The following is a 17,581-nucleotide window of genomic DNA, read 5'->3' on the forward strand; positions in this document are numbered from 1 at the left end:
GCAAAAGCCTCAGTGCATTGTACAAAAAATCCTAGTGTTGTAGAATTAGCTGATGACTTCAGCTTGGGCGGTTTTCATAGATCAAATTATTTGTTCATGTTCATATTCACAGATATAATCTGTTGAAAAGTCAGATATTTATGGTCAAATATCTTTGATCTACTACCAGGAGAAAAACTACCATGGAATAGCAGAACAGGGGGTTTTGTTGGTGGTTTGTTATTGTGGTTTGGTTTTTTAAAATTTTTATTTTATATTAATACTGTTTTAACATGGTCTCCATCTCATTCCCACCTTCCACAATGCCTACAAAACTCTGCCAGCTGATAATGGGTAGGCAGGTGCTGAGCTAAAATCCTGTTCATATTACCTGCTCATATTACCTTGTTCATCCTCCCTCCAACCTGTCCTCTTGCTCTGTCCACCTGTTGCTTTTTGCCACTAATTGAGCCTCCTGTCCTACAAAGGCATATGCACATACTTACCTTCTTTATTCTGAATCCTTTCATTGGAGGTAATGGGCCTAACAGCCATGTTCCTATTTAGACTTAAGCTTACATCTTTGTAGGCTTGTCCCAAGCTTGACAACTCTTTAGCTCAGGGAATGCCTTTTGCTAAAGGACTGACTACAACAGCATGTTTGCATCCCCGGAGCTTGGCACATGTACTCAACGTGGAGGTACTCTTGCCTTTCAGGGTTGTGAAGGAGAGCAGTGAATAACTGGTATCCTTTCTGACAAAAATAATCAAAATTTAGAGCAGTAATTTCCTTTTTTTTTCTGTCAAACGTGCTGGTGGTGTTCAGCTGGAGCTGAGGAAGCCAACAGTCTGGAATGATCCTTGCCTGCAGCTACAGTCAAGCCTCCCCTTTCCTGAGCCTTATCACAGCGCAACTTCCCAGTGGTGACATCATTTAATTGAAGTTGACATTTTAGACCAGGTATAGTCTGAACTCTCGTCAGGATGTGGAACTGAATTGCTTTAATGAAGAAGTCAGATAACCTTTCTTCATCTGTGAATAATGGTCATTTACATTTTCTCATTTTCTGGTACTCTTGTGCACATACAACAGTGTCCACTGAATACAGTTGTCTCTCCTGAGAAATGAAGAAGGGTCCAAATGACACAGAAGTGATTTGAGTTCTTCTTAATAGATACACACTAAAAAATGTACTGAAAAGCTGCAGTACATCACTAGTTTTTCTCCTTTGCTGAAGGACATCTACAAGGATCAACATTTCTTCCAATTCTGTGTGACATACATGTGCTTGACTGGCCACACAGCATGGGTTCCACTGTCAGACACTGCAGGTAATACACTGATATCCTACCATTACATCTGGCTCATATAGCTATAGCTATAAAAAGCAGTGAAGAAAAGTTGGCTGGAAGTGTACCTGAGCAAAAGTGGTACTGGTGAACAAGTCGGTGCACTTGGAAGAGCTTGTGCCTACCATGTTATCTTGAATAACTCAGGTCTCAACCTAGGAACTTTCTTTGGGTCATCAATAACCTAAGTTGTCATGCAGCTTAATCCACGTACAATGCTTTCAATGTACCCAAACTATTCCATCCCATTCCCTCAGACCATGAGAAGAATCAGGTATTCATTCATTCATTCTTAAATGGACCAGACTTTTATGAAGACTTTGGTGCTTGAAAGCTAATTAGTACAAAGCTCACATTGTCAGGGTATTGTGAACACAGTAGACCTGTCTTTCTGTTCCACTAAACAACATTTTCTGAACTTTTTAAATATCATTCAAAACCACAATCTTTGTCTTTAAAGTCCCTTTAGCTCTGGGATATACAACGCAACTGGTGAGTACACGCCTCTGAGACAGAGAGGACGGTGAAGCTGGTGGTAGTGTAGACATTTCTTACTCAGCGCTGACCCAGCATCAGTGAGTGAACTCTCAGTGTAGCTAAGAAACACAAGATTGTTGACCAGGAATAAGGCACATTTCTGGGGGCTGATCTCCTTTAACCTTAGCACATAGCAATATGTATATTAAAAATACAGAAGACAAACAAAAGAGTACAGGGAGAGAAAAAGGACTTCTCTGCTAAACTGGAATATTTTACGTATATGTGTTTCATCATCAGTGGTGAGGACGAGTATTTGACGGATGTGTGAACATGATGTTTACTGTACTTGGGTATCAGTATTTTCCTAGGTAGAAATCAGGATAGTGAAGAATGGAAAAGAGGAGGTGATCGACAAGGCCATTTGTTTAAATTTTTGGTAAGTGAGGGATGGAAAAGCTTTGACAAGTGTTCTTTGATCTTAAGGGGGAAAGGCAGATTATTTTCTGGTGAGGCAACCAAGTCAGGAGAGAAATTGGCCTTTGTTACTGGGGAGGTCAGTATGTGTAAGCTCTTGGGTGACCTAGGGGAAATCTAGATCCCAGTGAGGCACCAGCATCTTCAGAACGGGGAAATGCCTTGTGGCAGAGATACTTGACTTGTGGTAGAGAAATCAGCATTAGCAGTAGAAATGCACTGTACTGTTGCTCATAGAAGATGGTTTCCACATGAAAAGAAAAAAGCATGTTTTATTATGCTTTATGGCACAGTACTATATGCCTTTAACAAAATAGCTTGAAGTATTTGCATGATGTATTTGCAACATGGCCAAGTTAACACAGCCATAGGAACATTAACTTTTGAACTTCCTGACTTTCATTGCTTTAAATTTCAGCTTCAAAGTTTACTTTTTTTTCTTTGCATTTGTTGGCCCTGGTTAGTTTTGAAAAGCAGGAGGAAAGAAAGTTCAGGTTTGCTGAGGGGGCACTGAACTTTATGCATATAACGAGAGACAATTTGTTATTCCTTTGAATATTAAATGATAACTCCAAAACAGTTTTGATACACCTAGTTTGCTTATGATATTTCTGTGGATCTGATGAATCACAAGATTAAATCTAGAAAGCATTGCACAGCATGGCTCTTTTCCTACATCCCAGTATGTTTTTCTCCTGAAAAAAGAGATCAATGGTATCTGGGAATGCTGAGATTTGAAAAGCAAACACATAAAAATAATAAAAACTGTGTGGTTACAACAAATCTGGAGGACATCATAGGACCATTACTGGGGTAAAAATCAGATGCATTTTTCTGTGTCTAGATTAAGAACAGTATCTTCTAGCTCATTTACAGTTTGGCGATACCAGGGAGGCACCAAGGGTATACTTGCAGATGCAGATGCACTGAGACATACTGCTGACTTGTAAAGGTAAAAAAAGGCCACAGGCTTGTCTTTAGTCGTTTGTTTTTTGTTTTTGTGGGGTTTTGGGGTTTTTTTTTTGTTTTGTTTTGTTTTGTTTTTAAAAAAAGACAGGGAGGGAGGGAGGGAAAAAGAATGTCAGAGAAAAAAAATAGAATGAGAGATTTCCAGTGCTAGTGCATTAGTATTTCTTCCAGAATGTGACTTGGGCAATAAATGAGCTCCAGGCTGGTGGAGCTTCCCTGCTTTTGCAACTGCTGAATGGGAGCTAACTGCTTTTCTTTCTTTTTCTTTCTTTCATTCTGGGAAGGGAGCCAGGCTGAAGGCCCATCCTCCCAGCAGGACGGGGGAAAGTGTTCTGTGAGCTATGAGCTATTAGGTAACCCAGGCTGAAACAAAAAGTGCTATTGTGGTGTGGCATTTGCCCTGCCTGCCCCACCAGTTAGGTGAAGGCATATTTCCTTCTTTCATCGTACACAAACAAACAAAAAGAAAAAAAGAAAGCCAGTTTTTCCCACAGTGCATGTATAAATGTATTTCAAAATGTAGAGGATAGTACTTTACAGGTTCCAATCGCTTAAATTATGACTTGACTGTCACACCCTCTGGTATTTTTTAAAGTGCACTTGTGCCAAAGGCAATTTAATATGTGTTTTTAAAATTTTTTGCAGGTATAAAAAGACGTTAAAGAAGCTTAGAGCTCTGAACCGAGTGAACCCATTAATCAGGTTGTAAAAACAAACATGCAGGAAACACTTCCACTAGCAAGAAAGTACCAGGGAAGGAAAGCTTTGTCCCCAAAGATAGCATATGAATGAGAAAGTTGAGTAGTTAAAGTTGTCTCAGATTTTATCAGTTTATGTCATAAATACACCTTAGTGACACCTACTTCTGTAAAACTTTTCAATAGAAACAGTTTTATATTGGATAAAACTTTCTAAGTAGCGCAAAGGCTTGTGCCAATGGTAAGACTGTGCAGTGTTCCTGAAAGGTGCAATCCTTATGGTCTCCCTGTAAGAATGAAAAAGGCATTTACCTGGACTGATGAAATCCCTATTTACTGTCTATGTATTGTGCATACCAGCAAGGGCTCTAGTGTGTCGCCGCTCATCATGACCGCCTGGTGAAATAAGATCATGGGGACACGCTGCACCACTTTGCAGCTGCTTGGTCTGTCTTTAGGCTGATTCGTGTCAAAGTTTCATCCACGCTGTTCTCTGCAGAGGTTTATACAGAAAACCTAAAGCATTGTGGGAACGGTGAAGAGTTTCACTTCAAAAAGTGGAAGCATTTAGCAGATTAGTATATGTTTTGTAAGTGATAGCTCCTTCTATAAACAATTAGAGTCAATGACTGGTTCAAGGAAGCTGAGGCTCTAAAGCATGAAACTAGCAGGAGACATCTCTCCATTGCTGTAGTCAGTGTTGCAGGGAGAGCGGGTTTCGTGGAAGGTGAAATGAGGCACACAGGCTGTGTGGTGACAGTGGGCACTCCCTACCTTGCTGGCAGCTCCGTTCTATTTCCTCAATGTTTTCCTCACTACCTGTCCTCTTCAGTAGCCAGCAGAGAGAAGCAGCCGTTATTCACAATTAATCTTGGCATAATTCCACTCTGTCTGAAATAGATGACTTCTCTGGGTCAGGTGAAATACATCTATATCTTTCTGTTAGATGTAAAGGAAGCCTGGGGTGACAAGCCTAGAAAGATTTAGGTGCCTAAACTGCAGGTATTTGATACTAGATGTAAATAAAATAACCCTCTGGGTTATTTTTCATTGCAAGTTACATGTACACCGCATAGTGTTGCAGACCAGAGTTACTACTGTATTTGCCTGGGGAGGAGTGGAGGAGACAGAAGGGTAGCAATGATACATTTAATCATGAACATGTCTTACCTTAGGAAAGGTTTGCATGGAAAATAGAAAGAAGTGACAGCGGAACAGCAATGGTTTCCTCTGTTTCCATCCCTTCCTCTCACCCCTGTGCTGTGCTACACATTTGATGCCCCCACACAGTGTCCACAGTGTTCTTATTCCATTTCTAAAGATGTGGAAACATATATGATGTCTTTCAGTATGAAGTCTCATCTACTGTGCTACATAAAATACAAAGGTCAACTTAAGTAGTCTGCTTCCATACCTGAAACTTTAAAATAATTTGCATTCTACTTTTTTTTTTTTTTAAAAAAAGGTCAGCATATTCAAAGCTCTGATCTGTTTTGATTAGAGTTGTTGATTTTAGTTGATGCCATAACAATTCCATTGCTAAGAAAGTGGAAGAGACTAGTGCACAGGTAAACCTAGCTTATGTGATGAGTGAAAAACTTGTTTTACTTAGGACTAGCTCGTGTAGATTTTAATATAAAAAATACTTTAATAGTGAATTGGAAAATAAGTTGATTCATACAGCATGCTTTTCCTCATTCTTCCTTTGCAATTAGAACTGATATTTTCCAATCTGCTGAGATATGAGAAATGCACTTTAGAATGTGATTCACTTAAAATACAGCTATGTACAGTCTCTCCACTGTGAACAATTGGGGAAAAAAAATTTTCTATTGGTTCAAGGTCTTCTGCTCAACAGTAGCATCAGTGTTTGGGTTTTTAATTAAGTCAGAAACCTACACAAAATTTGGTAGTGAGTAACTATGATATTACATTTTAATGTACCTTTTAATTTCACGTTACAGTTAAATAAAAACTGGTTTTATACATTTATGTTATATAAGTATTCTTTTCAGATGTTTCTTTAGGCATCTTCAGCATTTCTGTTTGTTTTTGCAGAAGCCTCACTGAGATTTTCTCTTTGCAGGACATGCACAGCTATAGTATTATTTGAATTTAGCAGTCAAAAAAATGCTTCGTTCTCAATAATATCTCGATACTTTTTAAAAATGAGTTTGAAAGCATATATATTTGCAGAATGGCTACAATTTGTTACTAAATCATGGCACTGTATCTTTAAGCTAGCCCTGGTCCTGTTTTTGTAGGTCAAGATAATGTCATTATTTGTTTTATGGTAGCAATGAAGGATGTCATAGCAGCAAAGGAAACCTTTGTTTCAGTAGGCATTGTACAGACAGTCTCTGCTAAAGTTTTTGTTGTTGTTTTTAAGATGGTTGTAAAACTAAATGTAAACAGTGTCAAAGTTGGCATCTACAAAACGTTTGAAAGAGAAGCTACTTTTCTTTACTATTCATTCTCATAGCAGTGCCACAGACATCCTGAGATACATTCTTCTCATGTATTTCTATCAGACCCTTCCCCCTGATTGCCCCATCCTCTCCTGGGGCCATTCGACAGACACGATCCCTTCCCTGGACAGTGAGTAGAAGCTGGTGAGCTTTCACCAGGGTAGTTTGCTGCAGGGAGGTGTCCAGGCAGTAGAAGTGCGCTTGCTCTGCCCACATTGAAAACAAATCAGAAGTGGCATTAGCACAGGCTAAGCAAGCGTGTAGGCATGCTTTAAGAGATGTCTCTGGGTCTGCAAAAAGGACTTTTGCCTCCTCATTCTTGTCTCCTTGATGCCAGAGCTTCCATAGCTCAAATATGCAGAGCTGTTTCCTCCAGGTCCAAAGCATTGCTGGCTCTGTTCATGCCCTGTTGCTCACCTACCAATTTGGGAGGGGTGCTTGAGGCAATATTTGATGAAGTAGATGAAGCTCAGCAGATTTGTTGCCAGAATAATTTACTGCTGATGTTGCAAGAATTTTCAGCAGTGCTTATTGTAAATGTTAGAAGAGATTTCTCACCTGTGTTGCATTATGAGTTTAATACCATGATTGTGTGTGCAAGAACACCTCACAGAACAGGACCCGTTCATGGTTTAACATCTAGTGTAATGAGGCCCAATAAAATCATGTTAAAAGGATGTTAATGTTGCAAAGGAAAACATCAGAAGCAAGGAAATGCCAGAATTAATATGGCCTGTGGAAATCTAGTCTCTTATGCATTATGGTGCAGATCTTATTACATGACATACTAGGCTTTCCAGGGGATGTGTCCTTTTTTCAGTGAATGTGTAGTTAGTTTTTTCTTTTTATGTTTCCCAGTCTGTATTTGTTTAACACAAAGCATCCAAAGGCCATGCTTAATCTAAAATCATTCATTATGTAGTATTTCTCATATACCTTAAGTGAAGTTCTTCAATGCTTAATAAATGCATCTCTTTCTCACACTACCCTCATAGTATCAGATACTTGTAACAGTGTTAATATTTAAAATACAATGAACCAAGGCAGAGATGAAGGCAGAAAATGTATTAAATGTTGACTGTTTTTTCCCCAATTTGAGTCAAATTAGACCTTCATTTTTCTGGATAAACATAACGTTTATACACTGCCTTGTAATTTCAAAGTATAGTTTCCCAGCTTGGATCATTAATTAGGTCTGCAGTGCAGCTGGTGTAGCAGAACGAGCCTGTTACTCTGGGCAAACTGGTCACTAAAGACTTTACTAGTGAGTTTCACAGGTACCTGATGAATGCTCAGGCTTGTGTTTGTGGTGTTAGTCCCAAATCTAATTAGAGGAGAGGAGAGCAAACTGCTGTGCTGTCCCATCCCAGCCAGCCCCTGTACTCTTCCCCATTCCACCCCTATGCCTGCCACATTTTTTTCACCTGGCTTCTGCTCTCTGATTTTGCCCCCTGCAGATCCCATTCTTTGTTTGTCTACTGATTTCTGTTCCTTTTCTCTGTTCCTCCCTGTATTTAAGTCTACAGGGGGGTTCTGTTTCAGGGTATTGCCTGGGTACCTGCATGGTGGGAGACAGGACTGACAGAGGAGAGAGGGACAGTTTTGCTAACGTCAGTCCCTTTCCTGGTGTCAGGGGGGCTCCAGCCGCTGGGGAGAAGTAATCCTAAGTCTTATTCAGCACCAGCATCTTTTGAGATGGAGAGTATTCAATGCAGGTAGGGTCTTCAAAAATTCAGGAGCCAGACTACAACAGGAGTCCACTAATGGTGTGAAAGCAGGGCTTTTAGAAGCTTATAAACTGAAACAAATTTGGGCACCATTTCACAGAGATGATGATTCCTGGCTACTGGTACACCTTGGACTGCCCCCACTTCCAGTTTTGGGGTTCAGCCTCCAAACCCGCAGGAGCTAAATCTGCTCAGCACCATAGTGGTGTGACTTTTAAAATGTACGCAACAGCGTGTTTTCTCAAAAATTTGCATTTAAGAATTTTTAGCTGGAAACGTTTCAAACAGGCAGGGTAGGAGATTCCAGCATAGTTTGACAAAATTCAAACCCTACTGAAACTGGTAACTTCCTGCTCTTGTGAATGATTTTCAACATGCATATAACTAAAATTATGAGAAAACCTGTGTAAACAGGGGGGGTGGGGGGTGGGGGGGAAGAGAAAATAGAGCAGAAGTAAAGAAAAAGTTCTTTTTATAGCATTTAACACATGAGAATGGAAATAAATGTGATGTTAGTGACAGTTAATTATTTTGAAAACAGTCAGCAAGGCAGATTAAGAGGAAAAACAGTGCAGCTGAAGACAAAGGGAACAATATTTGGTCTTTGATCAGATGTTTTCACAGTCATTTTCTGTTCACCTTCAAGGGTGGCATAATTTTATGATTAACAAAACGTGTTTTGCTACTTGAGTAGCCTTAAAGAGAAATGGTGTTCATTCCATATGGCCACTTGAAAGAAAATCACATGCCTGTTCCTCCTTTAAGAAAGAAGATTTTAATTATTGAATCTTTTCTCTCAAAGAGGGACTCTAAAGATACACAATGAAGTTTACATTTAGTCTCAGAGGAAAAGACAAGTCTATACCATGTGCTTCTGCTGCACATTTCCTTTAGAGAATGATCACAGATGAAATGCATCATCTATATACCAAGCTAAAAAACTGAAGTACTCTTAGATTTAAAAATATTTTGTTTTCATTGCAATATTCTTGAATACAAAACACTCACTTTTTCCCCCCCAAGTTTGTTGCATCTCACAGGAGGTGAGTCTTTTTGATGCAGCTGGTCTGTCACTTTTCTGCTACTCTGTTTTAAGGTACATCAAAATTTGTCAGTTGGTTTGGTTTTTTTTTTACGTTCACCACACAGGTAGAGCATAATCTTTCAGCCATTTCAGTGACTTTCTAATGTTGGTCAAAGCAAGATGCAGTAGTATCATGAGCAGGGGTAGGACAACGCATCTGTGAGTACCCAGCTATTTCTTAACCGGGGGAAGAAGCACTTCTCATCCCTGCCCAAGGAAACCAAGGCTCTTAATATATTGTGTATGTTAAAAGATCTCAGGTAGTGTAGTGTGTGTTTGAATTTTCTTTGCATTTCTGTGGTAACTGCCCACCACAGGCGCTGCCATCACTTTGCAAAATCAGTGTTGGGATGTGCTGGGTGACTGTCAGACTCTCCAGCAACTGGTTAAAGTCAGTGGTTGAACTTTCCTGACCTGGGGAGTGAGATCTGAGCCCAAGTGCAAGTGTGACAGACAGTGCTACTGGTGACAACCACATGAACAGCAGAGGAATGGGAAAGGAATGTATAAATGCCAGTAAATTTAACAGCAAGGAGACAGCAAAAATAGCCTGGTAGTTAATATGTGCTAAAGGGAAAAAGAAAAAGAAGCTTTACTAGGAATTAAGTAAGTTAGATGCATTTATATTTTCATTAATTTTATTTTAATTCTGTTATTAGATTTGATATTTTTATATTTTATAATCATACTTCATACTCCTTAGCACCTTATATTTTTAATTATTTTAAAGTATATTTTATATGGAAAATGAAAAGATTCTTTTCTGGCCAAGTCCCTCTGTAACTCAGTTGAGACAATCTCCTTCTGAAAGTACACACCTCCTCCGAAGGAAGGGCTGTTTCAATTTCAGTGTCTCTGAATGATTTGAAGGTTTTTGAATGGTTGGCTGTGATGTTGTCAGTACACCAATCTGAATGACTGTTTCTCTTGTTGTATGTGAAGACACACTGCAGGCATTTTTCTTGGTATTCGATCATGTGCTTATATCCCAAGTATTTTACTGTATTTCAGATCCAACATTACTTCAGTAACAATGTAGTGATCATGAAACTATAGCAATGATGTTTGCATCTGAATGTTTATGAAATAGTACCTGTGAGTTTTGGTTTACATGAGCCTTCGCCGTCTCATGCTGAGCCACTTCACCATCACATACCTCCATGGCACTCCATTGTGACTACCAAGTCCATGGAGTAGCACAGTAGGAACAGTGAAGAAAGAATCCAAGAGGAGGAAAATTATTGGTGATGAAACTGAATAACTGGATAGGTTGAAAAAGTTTTGTAGTAAAAATCAAGCAAATCATAATTAGAAGATCCTTTGTGTTTGCTACTTGTTTAGTGTTTTGGATGACCCCTGTTACAATAATACAGACAGTTTTACGTTATCGTCATGGGGAAATTTTTATTGCTGCTACTGGAGTCTGATTTCTATGAATAACCATGTATGCAGCCATATTATTTTTTCAGTGTCTAGAATACAAATGAAGAATAAAAATGACCATCTGTAGAACCATGCTTGTACTCAGACATCTATGAGTGATGTTGCATAGCATTCAGTTGAGGTATTTAGGGAAAATTTGCCTAATCCTTGTTCTGTTGGAATTGGTGAATATTTTGCCAATTACTTCAATAGAAATGCTATTCTATTGAACATTCACGATCTTTTCTCTCCTAAATGCTTTTAAGTAGCAAAAATGTGTAGAAGAATCTCTTGATGCAAAGGTATTCCCCAAAATTCTCATTGAACATTTGCTAGTTTTAATGGGAATGTTCTCTGTATTGTGTCAGTCACATCAAGTGAGTCTGAGTGACAGTGGTGTTTCTAGATGGCTTTAAAAATGGAGTCTTGAAATCTCCCACACAGCCCTGAATTCTGCATTAGCACAGAAGTGTGCAAATATTTTTTTTTCTCTTCTGAAAGTACAAGAAATTTAAATTACCAGAAGGTACAATTAAATTTTTGCAGGAATGTGTGAAGATCCCAATGAGATACCTAGTCTGCAAGAGAACAGTTTTCTATTTTTGTGTGAAAATGATGGATTTTTTTCACCTTTAATGAGCCTACAGCAATGTAATGTGAAGATTAAACCGGAAGTTGCAGTACCTTTTACGTAATTGTATGTTGCAGATATGAGTGAAAACACTGTATGTGTTCATTGATGTAATAGGAAAATACAGTTAACATACAGTTAGCAGATTCACAAAATAAAATTAACGTATGAATTATTTAGCTAACGCTGCGCTTTGCCCCAGAATCTGGTGTTTATTATTGTGAACTTTAGCAGGAAACAGAATCAGTATCAATTGGGAAAACATTTCTTTACCAAGCTGAGAACAGTATGGCTTTCTCGTTTCGAAGTGGGGAACCTGGTTCTTTGGTTTCTTTGTTCCTAGTTGGACTTCTCCCATGCTATTTTAGCCGAACATTTTACATACTAATGGAGCCTGGGGAAGTGCAGTTGGCAGCTGTTCATGGGATAATAATGAAACACACTGTTTAGTATTGCATACTGCTGCTGTAAAATGCGGGAAGTATTTTATAGAGATCATGGTGAGCAGAGCTGGATCCACTTTAAGCGCTGTAAGTGCGTGAACCGTGAGCAAGGAAGTTGTGTTTCAAGTGAGAGTAACTGGCACTCATTTGCTTTTGCAGGTAAAGAAACCGTGTACAGAGTCAGATGGTTCAGAGCCGCAGAATCCCAGGTACGGTACCAGAGGGCAAACGCCGACTGCCTGCAGCACGGTGGCGGGGTGCGAGGCGGAGCTGTGCTGTGGCTGCGTAGCATCAAAACATGAGAGACACGTTTTGCAAAGAACGAATGTTTTAAATCAATTTATATGGTTTTCACTCTGGAAGGTTTTTTTTCTGTTTTCCCCAGTTAAAGATGCGGGCTAGCGTTTAGGTTGTTGACTTTAGATGGTGCCATAACACTGAATTGTCATCCTCGATTTAAAAAAACCAAACCATTAAATAATCTGTGTAATCAAATCTAACTCTTTTCATTTATTACTTTTCCACACACCTGAGTCTTGCAGTTTATTAATAATATAATTTATTTTTAGTGTGGGAAATTCAGTCTTTATTTGGGAAAATTCAGCTTTATCAAAACTTCTTTGTTTTCACCTATGAAGAACATGCCACTGCATTAATAACTTGGGAAGAGGCCATACGTTATTTAAAAAAAACCTTCTCAAACACAGCCTTTTCTGATTTCATGTACATGGGGAAAAGGAAATCAATTTAACTTCCATATTTATGTACGTGTGTGGCTACTTTGGAGGAGGTGAAGTAGCAAATGTTTTAGAGGTGCCATTAGGCGTGCATCCTGCTCTTGATTAGTAAGCTGTTGAACTACAGTGGATGATTTTCTTCAATTTTTGGTGGTCTGCCGTGCTTTTTGTCTATTTGTCTGGTTTCTGTTTAGAAGACCTATCTCAGATTCACAAAAAACTCAGAAGCTTTAATTGTGAGGGGAGGGCCACAAAACAAACCTGACATCATACTAACATTGTGATTAAAAATCAGAAAAGCATAATTCAGGGTCCCATCCTTAACTATGTCTTTGTGCCACTGTTACAGCAGGATCTTCTGGGGGTCACCTGCAATATTCAAGGTCGATAGAATATCTGTGGCTTGAGCTGTGCTGTGCACCATCTGAATTTCTTTGATTAGGTCATGTCAGTTATTAATACATCCTTTCATTTAGGTTGGTAAGAACTGGATGTATGTGAGGGAATACAAAATGCAACGTCCTAATATGCTTCCAGTGAATTCAGTAGCAGTTTTGCCCTGGACTTCAGTGAAGGCACGTTTTGCCCTTCAGTCCTTGCTCCATAACTTCTTAATGAAAAATGTATCTGCTGTGTGTTGGATTAAAGTTTAGTATAAAGGTCAGGCTCTTTCCAAGTGCTTTGATGATATGGAGAATCCCAGCTTAGCTAAACACTTGTGCACATGCATAGTTTTAAGCATCTTGCTTGTCCAGTTGAGACTGTTACATCTCCAGTCTTTAAAAATGATTATGAAGTCCATAGACTGATGTAGTTTCATCAGTTTGATATTGCAACAAACTTGAGGACCCAGAATATAATGTACATCAGGAAATTTCTTACGAGCTGTAGTTAAATTCTTCACACCGAGTCTGAAGAATAGGTTACTTTTTTTCTCCCAAGTGCAAAAGGGAATCCATGTTACAAGTGGTCAACCTGGAGGCTAAATCTGGTAGTTTCATTTTTCTAAGGTGTACTTTCAAACACAAATGCTTTCCATTTTGAGCTCCGCAGCCTCAGTTTGAGGATCTATCAGATACAGTTGGAATTCATGTTGCTGGCCTGCGTGTGGGCAGTGCTGCATATACAGCCTGACTTTCCGGTCAGATCTCGGTTCGCGATGTGACTTTGGTCGTGCGGGGGGCTCTGTCGGTGCTGGCTGGAGCAGTGCTAGAGGGCACCGTGTGGTGCATAGAACTGTAAAGCCTGGAGCAAGGTAATTCTTCTCTAAACAAGGCTTAAGTGAAAACATTGCACATAAAATGAAACATCAGCATAAAAATGAATGCTGGAGACACACAGCCTTACAGAATAGCTCCTGGCTTGGGACCTAAGGCCAATATCATTCATTTATTTAGCTAGCTTTATAGTCTGTTGGTTTTGGATTTGAAACTATTACAATACATGCAGATGGAAAGTGTTTTTACAGTAGGGAAATAATTAAATTGGGTGTGGGAACTTTGTCAGGAGAATTCTTGGAGTGACATGTATCAGCAGATTCTTTGTCTTGCTTGGCCTTCATTTGTCTTTCAGAAAGAAACATTCAAACTGCAGATGTGACTTGTAAATTTTTTTAAGGGAATTTACTAACCTATGCAGCATATCAAAAAATGCTTTCCAGAAGTATCCAGCTATACATGCAGTAAAAATCAACCTTGCCAGCATTTATTTATAGAAAATGGTTGTTATCTGAACAGAGAGGTAAACTGCACAGATGGAGACAGAACTGTAGTTAAGAATTGATGTTGTGGTGAATAGGCGAGGTGTAAACACAAAAGGGTTTAAACATGCATGACACTTCAGTATTGCTGTCACAAATTTTGACTCACAAATTACTTAGAAATTCTTTCAAAGTTTCTCAGTTGTTATTTTGCTAAATCCCTATCAACTGATTGTGAATACTTCCTTTTATCCCCAAATGTTTAGATATTATACCTAAATGGTGGTATTATAGCTAATCATGGCGGTATCAATATTGTGGCATTCTTTCTTCATAATTTTGTAACAAAAATCAAATTCACCCTGCAAGTCTGGGTAGCCATCTAGTCATGCAAAATGCTTACAGCTTTCTGGAGCTGTTGGTGTGTGAGACAGAGGCAGTAAATGGTTGGTACTTGCCAACTGTCATACTACAGGTCTGGCCGACACAGGAGTAACATGCATGGGTAACAACTCCAGCACACTGGCCCTGTATCAAATTCACTAGCAAGTTTAGGAAGATAAGTTCCTGTGTTCAGAGCCTATAAACATATATTGCTCTTCATTTTCTTATATGATGGGTCTACTTTAAAATGGTACCAGTCCTGAGTATGCTGAACAGTTCCTACATTGAAGGTAATGTTATACAAGAATTGCTGAAGTCTGGTGCAGTGCATGAAAGTTAATTTGTTTGCAGTTATTAACCAGCTTCCTCTTGACACAGGTAACCGTCTAAGTCATTTTAATTCTAATAAGGGAGCATTTTGTTGCCATAAAACTTGTAAGCCACGCTTGCAGCCTCATACACCAAGACTTTGCTGTGGAAATGGGGTAAACACTAGCATATGTGTAATTCTGAAGTCTGGTAAAATGATAAATACCAAGTCCCAGACTTCCGCTCACACTCAGTTACAGCACGTTTGGTTTGGCTGCACATCCCAAGGCAGCATCTTTCCTTGAGACAACAGACTGCCTGATGAACACATCTCTGCTACCCCCAAATCCTCTTTCCCTTCCCACCAGGCCTGCCAGAGATTCCACTATAAAACCAAAGTCACGTCAGGAATTGAGGTCTGACAATAAGTATTGGGTTTTCTGGGCTATAGAATGAAATAGGGAGGAGAGAAATGAGGGGAGGGAGAGGAAGTTCCTGCAGATGGAAATTTGGCAGGGTCTTCTGCTGCTTCCTCAAAGTCCACTGATTGGGGGGGGGGGGGGGGGGGGGGGGGGGGAGGGTGGAAATCATGCCTTTTTACTCTCTGCAGAAGAATGAGGAGATTTTTCTGACAGCTGAGACAGTTTGTTTTTTTCCTGGAAGGTTAAAGGAAAATGACCATACAGTTCATATATTTTCCCTCTTTAAAACATGATTTTTATATTGTGAAGATGGTATCTATGAGGAAAAAAAGGGAAAACTTGAACATTTTGACAAGTAGTTTTGTAAGCTTAGGATGAAAGTTAGCTGGCAAATTAACTTGTGAAAATACATAGTGGTGTCAAAAAGACATTACTTGTGTATTCACAGAAGTGCAATGGAGGGCAACAGATCTGTGTAATGGTAAGTTAAAGCTAAGCCCTGTGGAGTAAGAAGCCCTTCATTCTTGTTGCATAATTTTTACTACAAACTTGTGGATCCAGTATCTCAAGCTATATCCATTCATCCTGACTTGTCTTTTCCTTTATATACTTCTTTTTTTAAAACTTCTAAAAGCAAAAGAAGGGGAGAAGAAGCCACTCTTAAGCAAATTCTCCCTTTTAAAACTTTATTAGATGCTATAAGAAGAGTGTAATCAGAGGCATTATAGCTATTGCATTAGTACCAGCTACAAAAAGTTCATTCCTATGTATTAGTGAACCACAAATTCACCAGTGATGATCACTGGTAAATATTGAGTCATATGCATGGACACAGTTGCCAGATACACAGGCTGTCCAAAAAAGCACAGAGGGATTTTTTTAAGTGTTTAAAAAAGGTCTCCAATATTTCAATTTAATGTGGGTTTCCGTGGGTCTTTTAGCATAGATTGCAGCTGTTCATCAAATGATTGCTGTTCTGTTCTTCCACACCCACACTACTTAAAAGTGTACCACATAGTAAGATTTAAACGATATGAATTCATGTTCCTGTTTCTTCATCTTAAAAGTCTGTCTTTAAACTTCTGAATGAGAAATAGGCTTTCACGTTTTCTCGGTGGTCTCATTTTGATACCGGCTCATGGTTTTTCATTGGTCAGGATATAGGGTGCATGTACGTGTCCAGAGACAACTGCTGTCATTAATGCATTTGCAAGTAAATAGGTAGTATTGAATGTCAGTGAGAGCTACCACAGTTTTCACATTCAATTCACTGGACCAAGGTTTGTTTCCTCTGTAATTTGAGGGCGGTGTTGTGAATACGATGTTTACTATACTTACTGTATCTGAGCTACATTAATACTGCATGGGTGCATTACTGAACAGTGCTTCCGTGGCCATCCATATATTTAACAAAAATTAAATGGAAAATAACATGTATATTCTACATCTTATTCCAGACAACCACATAATCAAAAGTGTTTCATTCTCAGCAGTTTGGACTGTGTAAAATACAAATGAGATCTCTTTTTCACTGACTAATTTCCTCAACAAGACCTTCACAGTCTTATCTCAGGATGATGATTGATTCTTTCTGTCAGGTATTGGCTTTATTTTAATACCATGTAATTGTACATGTTTACCAGATCTAACATTGTAACTCCTGAACACAAATCCAAACTTTACAGGCATCTGACAGATTCTGTGATGAAGCTGTCATGCTTTTCCCATGACTGATCACAGCTGACCCTTTGCATACCAGTTCCTAGGAGAGTGAGACCAGCAGTACCATCCCATTCATTTGCAGTTCAGGAGATGAACAAATGTTTATTGTTACATGGTGAAGAGGAGCTTTACAATTGAGCTGCCAAGCAGGAAAAGCCATCAATAAAATTTAAAGTTTCAGCAATTATAATAGAAAAAATAAATAGAATTGGTTGCACAGTAAAAATGGGCAAGCTCAAACTACCGGGTTTACGTATGTGTTGTTTAGCCACGTTACTTTCCCTCATTTTTTTCTCATTCATGTCTTAAAAGTTTTTTAGAAGGTAAGGGTTTGTTGTCTGTCAACCATATGTAACTTACCTTGGCTAGAGGGTAATTTAAGTGCTTTTCTGAGTCAGGGATAGTGTAGCTCCACTGTATCTCATGCTGAATAATCTGTAGATCATAGTAATCTGATAAATGGGCTTCACTTGAGGAAATGAGATAGAGAGAATTCTGTTTGATTTAGACTTTGAAGGTGAGATTCATCTCACCCTGAAGTAGATGTGTGAGGTAGGCACTTCTGAGATGCCATTTATCTGAT

The 17,581-nt window shown here is 39.0% G+C and overlaps 1 protein-coding gene across 10 annotated transcripts in view; it reads left to right on the plus strand.

Moving 5' to 3' along the window:
- Positions 1–17,581, plus strand: part of EYA4 (EYA transcriptional coactivator and phosphatase 4) — a 158,260-nt gene that overhangs the window by 69,598 nt on the left and 71,081 nt on the right. For all 10 annotated transcript variants that reach the window (XM_037392950.1, XM_037392959.1, XM_037392951.1 and 7 more), the window contains exon 3: positions 11,885–11,934. In XM_037392950.1, coding sequence (XP_037248847.1) covers positions 11,885–11,934 — 50 coding nt within the window. The remainder of the gene's footprint in view (positions 1–11,884; positions 11,935–17,581) is intronic.

This window comes from Falco rusticolus, chromosome 6 (genome assembly GCF_015220075.1).
Source record: "Falco rusticolus isolate bFalRus1 chromosome 6, bFalRus1.pri, whole genome shotgun sequence".
In the NCBI taxonomy this organism is placed as follows: domain Eukaryota; kingdom Metazoa; phylum Chordata; class Aves; order Falconiformes; family Falconidae; genus Falco; species Falco rusticolus.